We start from the raw sequence: 12576 nt of genomic DNA, 5'->3' as shown, positions 1-12576 counted from the left end.
CAGCATATACCGCAACCCGAACACGAACTTCAAAATATGAAGTTCGCTCATCCCTAATAGCAAGTAGTTTTTTTAAAATTCTGAATACGTCCAAAACTCTGCGGATTAATTGCTTGATATTCTAGCCGCCTGCCTCCACCTCTAGGGGGAGCTCATGAAGACAGACTTATAAAGCTTCCATTGAACGCCATAAGAAGCCTGTCCTAAGTGTGCTCCCCCTGGTGGTGGCTATAGGCAGCAAGAATGTTTCTCTGGAGGAAGTAGCCGACTATTATCCTGATGTGGCCACTGATAGGGGGTCCTTACCCTTCCCTTTCATGTCGGCACGTCACCAAGCACACGACTGAAAGGCCTCTTCTTTTTGGTCCCGGCCATGCATTGTGAACTAGGGGGAAGAGGGGGCGAGGAATGTGCAGTCCCACGTCCTAATCGGGGGTGTGCGCAGCCTATGGAGGGGAGGGTTCAGTGAGTAACTCTGAATGTTTGGAGGGGTGTACATCAGACAGGTCCCTCTCCCCTCTTCTCTCGCCGCCATATTACCCGCCAGCTCCCTGCACCTTCCATGTCTTCCTCCTCGCCGTCCAGCTCTTAGCGCCTCTAGGACTAGGACCCGTCCTCTGCCCATGTTGTTTCTCACAAGCCCTGTGGGCATGCCTTCTGCCTGTGGCCCCTGTCCACCGCCAGCAGTCTTAGGGCCCAACCACACAGCCGCCGTATGAACGGGACCCATTCATTTCAATGAAGTGAACTGCACACCGTGTGCTGTCCGCATCCGTACTTCCGTTCCGCGCCCCCCCCCCCCCCCAAATATATAGAGCACGTCCTATTCTTGTCCGCAATTGCGGAGAAGAATAGGCATTTTCTAAGAGAGCGGTGGCCATGTGTAGTCCGCAAATTGCGGAGAGCACACGGGCCGGTATCCGCGTTTTGCGGATCCGCAAAACACATTCGGCCGTCTGAATACGCCATTATACCGCGCGCGTTTTGAGTGAAAAAAAAACAGGAAGGACAGAACATGGGGTATAATGCAGGCGTGCCGGACAAGGTAAAACCAGCTGACGGTATTGGTGCGGTCAGTGGGATCGGGTGCTGCCAGCCCTCCCTGACTACAGGATGCAGGGACCGTTTATCAAAATTTGGTCTCGCTAAAAAGTTCATCGGTGCGGGTGTGACCTCGGGGACCTCCACTGATCCTAAGAACGGAGGGGATGACTTAATGGGGCCGCGCTGTCGTTTCCTGCGCTTCCAGTAGGGCAGATACAGCGCAGGGGGCGCAGCGCTATACCAGTGATATGCGGTCGGAATACCCTTTTAAGGTTTGTTCATATAGCACATGTCCCCAAATATTCCTCTGACTGTCTCATGCTTTCTCTCCTGCACAGAGGGACTCGCCTCGAGCCATCAATAACCTTCGCAGGTCCAACAGTACCACTCAGGTGGCACCAGGCGGCAGCTCGCTCCCCAGGTAGGACACGACGGCGCCCACGCAGTAGATCATGGCGAAGGCTGCAGGGCTGCGCCGGCCTTTGGTGTAGAACGGATCAGGAGCCGTCTATTCACATCCTGACCTTTGTGTTCCCAGCTGCTACCCCCTAGGGGTCTTCACACATGGAGGGGGCTGGAATGTGACAGGGGGCGGCCGACTCTTTGTCTGACCCTGGAGATGATCCCCTTACAAAAGCTGACGGGGGGATACCTTGGTGCTCAGCGCCCCTCCCCCTTAATTCTTTCGAGAAATGCTACATTTGCAACTCAAAAAAGGGGAAGCTATAGATATGCAGGACCCCCTGTGGTTAGCATGGCATGCTGGGACTTGTAGTCCAGCAGCAGCCAGAGGTATATGAGGATATTAACGTGACACCTGGGAGATCCGCTGTGAGTATCCTGTGTCAGGAGCGGCGGTCGCCCAGCGTATAGTGCACTCAGCCGTCTCTTAAGTTCTCCCCATTTGCCTCTTTCAGCGGTGACCAGCGTGGAGATTTCTTAGCCTTTTTTGAGAGCAGCTCCGTTGGGAGGAAGAAGCTACACGGACTGGCCAAAACCCCCCCGGAAAAGAGGACCACCTGGAATATTCTGGTACGTTTCAGGATCTCTGTTTACTGTCAGCGGATGGAAACATTTCTTATAGCTGAGCGTTTGCGACTGTACAACTACATCGCCAGCGCCAGGCTGTCTTCTCTCCGGACAGTTCGTTACAATGTATCAGCGCAGGTAAAAAGGTATCCGCCGGAAGTCCAGGCAGTTTAGCTCACACACAGGGGCGTAACTACCATAACGGCAGACCGTGCAACTGCTATGGGGCCCAGTCTTATTTGAGATCATCTCCTCTTCTACTGGGGGCGAAAACTTAGTCAGGACTCCACCCTCTAAGGCCCCCTTCAAACGGGCGTCGCGGGTGAGGGCCGGATGCGTTCAGGGTCCATTGCGGGAAACCCGCGCGAGTAGGCACGCAATTGCGTTCCGATGTTCAGTTTTTCCTGCGCAAGTGCAATGCGTTTTTGCACGCGCATGAGAATAAACTGAATGTGGTACCCAGACCCGAACCCAGACTTCTTCACTGAACTTCGGGTTCGGTGTTCTGTAGATTGCATTATTTCCCCTTATAACATGGTTATAAGGGGAAATAATAGCATTCTGAATACAGAATACATAGTAGGTGATAAATTGAGGGTTAGAAAATAATAAAAACATAACTCACCTCATCTTCTTGTTCGCGCAGTCGGCATCGTCTTCTTGCTTCTTCTTTCAGGACCTGCAAAAGGACCTTTGATGACATAATCACGCTCAACAGTGACGTCAGCGCAGGTCCTGCTGAATGAAGATAGAAGGATCTTCTATCTTCATTCAGCAGGACCTGCGCTGACGTCACCGCGCTCACCACGTGGGGAGCGTGATTATGTCATCAAAGGTCCTTTTGCAGGTCCTGAAAGAAGAAGAAAGAAGACGATGCCGGCTGCGCAATCAAGTGGATGGGGTGAGTTTATTTATTTGTTTATTTTTAACCCCTCAAGGCACATTATACTAAGCATTCTGTATTAACCATGTTATAAGGGAAAATAATACAGTGAATAGACTTTAATGGGGTCCGGGGTTGCTCATCCCGATCATCTCCTAGCAATCATGCGTGAAAATCGCACTTGCTTGCGGATGCTTGCGATTTTCACGCAGACCCATATTCATTTCTATGGAGCCTGCGTTGCGTGAAAAACGCAGAATATAGAGCTTGCTGCGATTTTCACGCAACGCACAAGTGATTCGTGAAAATCGCGCGCTCATCTGCACAGCCCCATTGAAGTGAATGGGTCCGGATTCAGTGCGGGCGCAATGCGTTCACCTCACGCATTGCACCCGCGCAGAATTCTCGCCCGTGTGAAAGGGGCCTAAAGGAACAACTTTTAGCAAACGAGGCAGTGGAAAAAATGGCCCAAGGGTCATAGAAAGGGGTTTTAGGCGGAAACCCTTCTGTACGGTGTGGGGGGGGGGGCCTGGTCTGATCCTTGCTATGGGGCCCCTCACTTCTCTATGTACGCCACTGCTCACACAGTACAATTATACAGATATAGTAAATCCTCAGCTGTGAGAAATATTAGGTCCACACACTGGGAAGGTAAACACAACGTTATCTGTTCACTGACAGCAAGCAGAGATCTTGAGGAACTGTAGCTCAAGGGCTATTCAACTTCTTAAGAAGGTGGACGATTGCTTTTGCCCGGAAAATCTCTGCAGTGTATAAACTCCTGTTCATTATAATGTTATAGACATATTTTAAACATTTTTTATTGGTGTTTTTTGCACGGGCATTTTTGTTCATTAGGTGAAGTTTTTTTGGGTGTTTGCTGTTTTTTTTTTTTTTTAAACAAGCTTTGACGTTTTTATTCTGCCATTTTGACCTCTTCTCTTTAGAAAGGAAAATACAGCCTGGTTCTCACACTTCTTTAGCAAAAAGCTAAGAACGCCATAAAAACTAGGCGGTATGGAAAAAAACACAAGCAGCTTCTATGGCTTTTTTTTTTTTTAACTCCAATGGTTGAAAAAAGCCCCAAAAAAACTTGTGTGTGTAGAGGGCCTTACACCGCTCGCTCCAGTTTTGAAAAGTGACGATGGTCAGCCTGTCGAGCTGATTTAAAGGGGTTGTCTCATCTGAGACATTGGTGGCGTATTGCTAGGATACTCCACCAGTGTCAGATAGAGGTGGGACCCGCACCTATCTCCAGAACGTGTCCGCAAAGGCGGCATGCTCTCCATTTATTTCTATGGGAGTTCCATTGAAATGGATGGAAGTACGGCCACCGATCCATTCACTTCTATAGGACTGCCGGAGATAGCCGAGACAGAACTCAATTCTTTTAGGCACTCCCATAGAAATGAATGGAGGGCGCTCGTGCATGCGCAGCTGCTCTCTGCTCACTGTTGGTCTCTCTTTCTGGGGATAGGTGCGGTTCCCAGAGGTTCCTAGTGATATGCCTCCAGTGTTTCAGATGAGACAACTCTTAAGCCAGATTTATTCTATGAGACTTTTTCAAAGTCAAAAAATTGTTGCAGTCCTGCTCACCCATTCTGATAATGAAGAGGGTGCAGCGCTCGTATATGTTGCATTGTTGCATCTCCTTCTAAGTTTTGTCTGCACAGCAGCGCTCCCGACCTGTTCATTTGAATGGCTCTTTGCTGCACCCTCTCCGCACAGCCGGCGGCTGCACCCTCTCCGCACAGCCGGCGGCTGCACCCTCTCCGCACAGCCGGCCGCTGCACCCTCTCCGCACAGCCGGCCGCTGCACCCTCTCCGCACAGCCGGGTGCTACACAGGGAATACTTTACAAGTGCTGCACCCTCTTCATTTTTAGGATCGGAGTGGGTTCCACTGGTTGAAGCTCCACTGATCATCAAGTGATATCATATACTAGCGATATAAGACAGAAGTACATGAGGATTTAGAGGGTGGAATAATCTTGTGCCCCATTCCCTTCCTTTACAGGATGACCAACCTCGTGCTTTTCCTATACCCTCCAGTGCCCGCAGTGCTAGCTCAGTGCAGAGCCTGAGCATGAAGAGGAGAGACATGCCTGCCCTGGCACCCAGTTTCCCAGCCAACAATAGGTATTTTATGTAGCATTGTTGTGGTCATGAAATTATTATTTATTGTGCAGATATGGCTTTTATGACTATTTCCATCTCTTTCCATGTTTAGGAGTATCAAGGGAACCGTGGGAAACACCGTAACCACCATGGTGCACAATAACTATTCATCTGGGGATCGAACCAAGAGCTCCAATCAGAAACCGCCGTCTCTAAAGTAAGGGATGGAGATAAAACCTTTTAAAGACTTCCAGTGGTCTGTAAATTGACACCAGGGCAATCTGTTTTTTGTATTTTTGAAATAGCGCCACCCTTGCTCATGGGTCTGGTATTGCATCTCAGGCCTGTTGACTCTTCACTTATTTCGATGGAGGTTGAGCCTCATAGAAAGCCATCTGTAGACTAAAACCACTCGGGATTTGAGGTGGCTTCCAGCGGTCGGACCCCCACAGTTTTATGGCATATGTGATTGATGTATAGACATTGATGCCTTACAACATGATGCAAAATTCCCTTTAAGGCTGGTTTCACACGAGCGAGTGTCACGCTCCGGACTTGCAGCGCAGCACCCGTCCTGAACTTCCAGCACTGCCGGGGTCGCGTAGCATTATATTGATTTATGATGCTATGTGACCCTTACAGCATTATGTCAGTGTTATCCAATACATTCCAGACCTCTAAGGGTTACATAGCATCACAAATCAATATAATGCTACGCGACCCCAGCAGTGCTGGAAGTTCAGGACAGGTGCTGCGCTGCAAGTCCGGAGCGTGACACTCGCTCGTGTGAAACCAGCCTAAACCTCCTTTCTTGAGTCGATCCCTCCAGTTTTCACATGGCTGCTACAGGTTGCATTTTAACCTGCTTGATTTACCTGGAGATAAGCGGCACCGAGGGTATTTAGCAGCCGCTAATTACATTAGAATATTGAAACAACTTGGAAAATGAAAAAGTGTTCCTTGAATCTTCCTTAGTAACCAGAGGACACAAAATGGTGAAGAATTGGGAATCAGCTTCCAGAAATCCCAGAAGAATCTGTCCAGCGCAACAACCTGGGCGTAACAACCACTCCGGGGGGAGCGCAGCGCAGAAGAGGAAAGAGGTCACTGCTGAGGAGGCAGAGCGGTCAGTGCACTCACTCAGAAGTATTGTGATGCAATGTAAAGGGGATCAGACCCCCAAAAGTTGAAGTCCCAGAGTGGGACAAAAAATAAAGTAAAAAAAAATTTAAAAAAAAAGCGTCCTTTTCCCAAAATAAAGTAAAAAAAAATTGTAAAAAATAGGGAAAATAAAAAAGTAGACATATTAGGTATCGCTCCGTATCGACCGGCTCTATGAAAATATTACATGGCCTAACCCCTCAGGTGAACACCGTCAAAAAAATAAAATAAAAACTGTGCTAAAAAAAAAAAAAAATTGTCACCTAATGCTGTTATTGTGTAAAACATAAATACATGAAAAAAAGTATGCATATTGGGTATCGCCGCGTCCGTAAAAACCTGCTCTAAAAAAATACGCCATGATCTAACCTGTCAGATGAACATTGTAAATAACAAAAAATAAAAACGGTGCCAAAACAGCTATTTTTGTTATCTTGCCTCACAAAAAGTGTAATATAGAGCAACCAAAAATCATATGTACCCTAAAATAGTACCAACAAAACTGCCACCCTATCCCGTAGTTTTCAAAATGGGGTAATTTTTTGGAGTTTCTACTCTAGGGGTGCATCAGGGGGGCTTCAAATGTGACACGGCAGCTCAAAATTATCCCAGTGAAATCTGCCTTCCAAAAACCATATGGCATTCCTTTCCTTCTGCGCCCTGACGTGTGCCTGTACAGCAGTTTATGACCACATATGGGGTGTTTCTGTAAACTACAGAATCAGCACAATAAATATTGAGTTTTGTTTGGCTGTTAACCCTTGCTTTGTAGGTGGGAAAAAAATTGATTAAAATGGAAAATCTGCCAAAAAAGTGAAATTCTGAAATTTCATCTCCATTTTCCATTAATTCTTGTGGAACACCTAAAGGGTTAACAAAGTTTGTAAAAATCAGTTTTGAATACCTTAAGGGGTGTAGTTTCTAAAACGGGGTCATTTTTGGGTAGTTTCTATCATGTAAGCCTCACAAAGTGACTTCAGACCTGAACTGGTCCTTTAAAATGTGGGTTTTGAAAATTTTCTGACAAATTTCAAGATTTGCTTCTAAACTTCTAACATCCCCCAAAAATAAAATGGCATTCACAAAATGATCCAAACATGAAGTAGACATATGGGGAATGTAAAGTCATAACTATTTTGGAGGTATTACTGACTATTATAAAAGTAGAGAAATAGAAATTTGGAAATTTGCTGATTCCCCCCCCCCCCAAATTTTTTGTAAATTTGTATTTTTTATAACTAAAAATGAAATTTTTTGGACTCAATTTTACCAGTGTCATGAAGTACAATATGTGACAAGAAAACAATGTCAGAATGGCCTGGATGAGTAAAAGTCTTACGTTTAGATAAAGCCTACCCGATACAGCATTTGTATTGCTTGGGAACATTCCACTTATTGGGCACATTAGAACGTTAATCTGAAATACTCTGTACTGTTGTTGACCCGAATGCTTCCTTTCTTTGGCTTTCCATTTGTTACCATTCTGCTGTTCACTTCATGATATTTGCCACGTCCCTACTAATGTTATGACATTGCCTTCAGCCAGATCAGCACAGTCCTAAAATACTCTGTGCTGCTGGAGGCTGCAATAATGCTACTTTCTGCATACGTTTCCATCGTCCTCTTGACATCATGAAGCCGCCTGTGCCACATGCAGTAGACGGGTCACTGCCTCCCACATATTCAGTACACTCCTGTCTTGCTGCTGTCATCACTCCTGCCATCTGGTTGGTTAGAGGGGGCTCTGACTCCCCCCGGGTGCACAGTCAGTTTGAGGCATCTGGATCTGTACACCCAGCTGGGTGGGGTTCACGTCATGTTTTTGTCATGCGTTTAACGTAGACAAAAAGACTCAACGTTATCAGAGGCCTCGGATCCATCACCATAGAGTTCCGTTATAAAAATAAAATAATATACGTTAACATATACTTTTTTTGCTGGACTTTGCATTATGGGAAAGTGTAGTGTACCATGTTTTTCCATCCTTCAGAGTCCTGCAAAAAAATGTATACGTTAACGTATACTTTTTTTTTTTTACAATGGAACTCTGTGGTGACGGATGCCACAGTATGGCATCTGTCTGATGCATCCGTTAACATATATATTTTTTTGTGTATGTTAAACATATGACAAAAATGTGATGTGAACCCGCCCTTAGGCCTCATGCACACGACCATTGCCCGGCCGTTCTGTGCATTGTGGACCGCAATTTGCGGTCCCCAGTGCACGGGCAACATCCGCGAGGCTGCCACAGAGGGATCCAGACCCATTCAACGTCTATTTTTTTTTTTTTGCGGTACAGAGAGAAACCCCACAGAAGCACTCCGTAGCGCTTCCAAGGGGTTCCGTGCCTCCGTTCCGCACCGCACCTTCCAGATTGCAGACCCGTTCAAGGGAATGGGTCCGCATCCATGATGTGGTGAGCACATGGCCAGGGCCCGCATATTACGGACCCTATGTCTGCGGGCAACGGCCGTGTGCATGAGGCCTTAGATAGTATCCATCACTGACGCTGCATACTTCTCTCCTGCACAGGTTTATTCTGCAAGTCAACAATGCCGCAATCACCATTCAGCGCTGGTACCGACGCCATCGGCAGAAGAGGAGAGCTCGGGAGGAAGCTGTACGGCATATGTTGACTTCCAAAAAGGAGGTAATTTAGTGTAAACATACTGGGGATAGTTGTCTCCAAGATTATTACAGGCTTTTCTATTGATTAAAGGGGTTGTCCAGGAATGAACCAGGGCCCCCTTCTCATGATCAGTGGAGGTCCAATTCTTCGGATCCTCACCGATCACTTATATCCCATCCTATGGATAGAGCATACATTTAGGTCCCTTTAATGAGGAAGTTGGTCACATATAAGGGTAGGGGGGATGGGATGATAATCTATTTTGCCCATATACATTAGGTAAATATTAGCTCAACCCTTGATTTTGGCAGAATTGGCATCTAGTATGTAAAGGGGTCTCCTGACTTCTCTCCGATGGTAAAGCATGGGACCTATAGGATGGGGCATTTCAGGAGCAGCTTGTTTATGGGAGAGTCAGAAAGATGGCTATTTCAGGTTTATGGGGACCTTTGGACAGAGGCTGAGAAGAAAGCACTTCCTGATTCTCTGAAGTCAAGTGGTGGATCACATGATTCTTCTTAGCTAATCAGCAGCTCTGAAAAGGATCATGTGACATAGACTGCACCACAACCTTTATAGAATCACAGACAGAAAGATCTGCAAGGGCGGACTGGGAACTTAAAGTGGCCCTGGACAAAAATACTAAGTGTCCCCATTTTGTAGTTGGGTCCAAATTGAAGGAAGGCAGAGCCAGCAATACCATAGTGTGGCACATTATGCCACCCCAACAGAGACAAAATACTGCCAGCAGCACAAAATACATCCCCAAAAACTTCCACTGGCCGGCCATGAGGAAGGCCCGGGCAGCCCCCCTGGGCATCAGCCCACCGGGAATTTTCCCTGTAAGGTCTGTGGCCAATCCACCCCTGGAGATCTGGTTGGACATGGCGTGGCCCCACAGACCTAGGAAGTCTGTAGCACCTTGTTTGGCACTTTGAAGGGCTGTGCGGGGGGTATTGTGCTTCACAGACCTTCAAGTTTGTAGACATCCTTTGCGTGTTCTACTTGGAGATGTTTGCACTCGCTCCTCCTTATAGGAACGGCAGCATCAGGCAGATGAGAGCAGCTACTTAAATTCCTATCAGTCCAAAGACGAGGAACGCAAGAGAATCCGGGAAGAAAAGGCTCGACAAGCCCGACGGGCGGCCATCCAGGTATGAACTGTCTTGTGGTGGAACATTTCCTTGATGTGATGGTGGCGCAGTGGACAGACAAGGTCCATGGCCTCCTATAGATGAATATAACTTGTCTGAAATCCTGCTTCACTCTAAGGAACTGCAGCTTAAGCGGGCCCAGAAAGCCCTGGAAGCCCAGAAACTGGTGGAAGAGGAGCTGACACGGCTGGAACAGAGCGGGAAGGTGGGAAAGAAGAAGGTCGGCAGGAATCTGGTCAACTCTCCATTACAGAGGAGCAGCAAGTCCAATAATAATAATACAGGCAAGAAATCACAAGACGGATAATTCTGTGTCACCAGTAAGGATATATGATTGTCCAGGGGGCATTGTGATGGCATCATAGGCAGGACGAGCGTTCCTTTAAATATCCTATACTGTAGTACAGGGATCAGCAACCTCCAGTTGTTCTGAAACTACAACTCCTGGAATCCTCCTTTCACTTCTACGGGAGCTGCAAGAACAGCAGAGTAAGTGTGCATGCTGGGAGTTGTAGTTTCACAGCAGCTGGAGTGCCGAAGGTTGCTGATCCCTGCTGTAGTGTATGCCTCCTAGTATCATAGACAGGACAAGCATTTCAGGAGCGTTCCTTTAAATATCCTGTACCAGTGATGGCTAACCTCCAGCACTCCACGACTCCCAGCAACTGTGCATCTTGAGAGTTGTAGTTTTACCACAGCTGGAGTGCCGGAGGTTAGCGCCCAGAGTCCTATATACTGTAGTGTATACCTCCTGGCATCATAGACAGGACAAGCGTTCCTTTAAATATCCTTGTACGTGCAAGATATCATAGGCATGTGCTTTTATTGGTCCTTTTAGGTTCTAGAGCGCAAGATATGTTGGAAAATGATAATTCGATGATGTCACTCTTCAAGCCGTCACCAGACTACAGGAGCAGTGAGCACAGTGCCCAGGTGAGGGTGCTGGACGAGATATCCACTGCCCATGTTTTGCCATCAGTTTGGTTCACGCCCTCTTCTTTTCTACAGGTGCCATCTACTCCTGACCAGGTCGTGGGAGAAGTGTATGTAGCCGCCTCTGCCCACTCTAAGACCACCCTGACAGATCTGCTGGACACGTTGAAGCAGCTGGAAGAGCCCGAACCACTGATGGCCATTAGAGCAGAGGGCAAAGACAAATTTCACTGGATTGATGGGGTAAGACAAGTGACAGTAAGCCTGCACGTTTAGAATCAGACCAGGTGTATTTGACCAATTTCCCCTTCAGGACGCCGACACGTCCCTCACGGCAGATAACCTGGAGCGCCATAGTCAGATGACACGCAATGGACAGGTGGAGCAGAGTGAAGTCCACAGTACGGCCGGGGCCCTGCTGTCTGAGGCCAAGCTGCAGAACATCATTACCTTTCTGGATGAAATGGAAAAAGCCGAACAGGAAAGGCCGCGGTCCTCGGGCTCCCACGCCCACAGAGGGGTAAGTAGTCCTTAACATGGACCGCTGAGATGCTTCCCCTAGTGGGCAGGGGCATACAATAGCAGGTTCTCCAGAACATTAGGTGGCCGATATTTTGTTCATTTTTATTAACTTTGTTTTGGGCGAAGGCTCTTCTGTCTGAGGAAGAACTGAACCACCTGGAGCAGGCGTCGGCCGTCGCTACTGAGGTGACGAGTTCCATGTTGAAGATGCGGCTGGAGCTGGAGGAGAAGAAGAAAGCACTGAACCTTTTGCAGACAGCACTAGTGAGTGTCTCTCTGGTCAGGTCTTTAGGAGAAGACAGGAAAACGCTGCATCTAGCGAACGTGGGTCATGCAGCAAGACATCGACCCTAAGCAGACAAGTCGTTCCACCAAAGACCAGTTAACCAGTGATGGCCAGTTCGCAGCGTTCGCCTCCGGGGGCCGTTCTCGGAACCGCCTGCTCCCGGAGACCGCATTTCATTTCATACCCGGCTCGCGCACAGGTAAGGACTTACCTGTGCCTCGCCGGACTTGTCAGTTAGGATGGCAGATCGCATGTGTTCGCTGGCGAACACTGCAAACTGCCCATCTCTACAGTTAACCCCTTAGTGACCAGCCTGTTTTGGGCCTTACTGACCAAGCGTTTTTTCCTTCCTTTTTTCATCGTCTCGTTCCAAGAGCTATAACTTTTTTTGTTTTCCGTCTGTATAGCTTTATGAGGGCTTGTTTTTTGCGGGACAAGTTGTAGTTTTTAATGGCGCCATTTTGGGGTACACATAACTTTCTGATTAACTTTTATTAACTCGTTCTGGGAGGGAGATGGGGGAAAAACAGCAATACGGCCAGTGCGTTTTTACGTTATAAATTTTACGGCGTTCATTTTTCGGTTTAAATAAAATAAAATCTTTATTCTCTGGGTCAGTATGAATCAAACACCTTTTTTAAAAAAAAAATAATGTTTTTGCATTGTCGCTTCCGAAGACCCATAACTTCTTTATTTTTGTTTCTATGGAGTTGTGTGAGGGCTTGATTTTTGCGGGACGACTTGTATTTTTCAGTGCTATCATTTTGGAGTAAATGGCGCTTTTTGATCGCTTGATATTACGTTTTTCCGGTGGC

The 12576-nt window shown here is 47.3% G+C and overlaps 1 protein-coding gene and 1 long non-coding RNA gene across 2 annotated transcripts in view; both read left to right on the top strand.

Annotated features, from left to right (window-relative positions):
* Nucleotides 1–12576, top strand: part of LOC121006142 — a 978004-nt gene that overhangs the window by 106896 nt on the left and 858532 nt on the right. The window lies entirely within an intron of this gene.
* Nucleotides 1–12576, top strand: part of CEP131 (centrosomal protein 131) — a 42571-nt gene that overhangs the window by 3492 nt on the left and 26503 nt on the right. The window contains 13 exon segments of the mRNA XM_040439079.1: nucleotides 1383–1465; nucleotides 1962–2076; nucleotides 4973–5094; nucleotides 5186–5290; nucleotides 6049–6126; nucleotides 6128–6199; nucleotides 8770–8887; nucleotides 9904–10020; nucleotides 10139–10304; nucleotides 10859–10953; nucleotides 11029–11196; nucleotides 11267–11473; nucleotides 11602–11739. Coding sequence (XP_040295013.1) covers nucleotides 1383–1465; nucleotides 1962–2076; nucleotides 4973–5094; nucleotides 5186–5290; nucleotides 6049–6126; nucleotides 6128–6199; nucleotides 8770–8887; nucleotides 9904–10020; nucleotides 10139–10304; nucleotides 10859–10953; nucleotides 11029–11196; nucleotides 11267–11473; nucleotides 11602–11739 — 1584 coding nt within the window.

This window comes from Bufo bufo, chromosome 6, assembly GCF_905171765.1.
Source record: "Bufo bufo chromosome 6, aBufBuf1.1, whole genome shotgun sequence".
Taxonomy (NCBI): Eukaryota; Metazoa; Chordata; class Amphibia; order Anura; family Bufonidae; genus Bufo; species Bufo bufo.
Note: the sequence above shows the minus strand (reverse complement) of the source record. Positions and strands in the feature narration are given on the sequence as shown.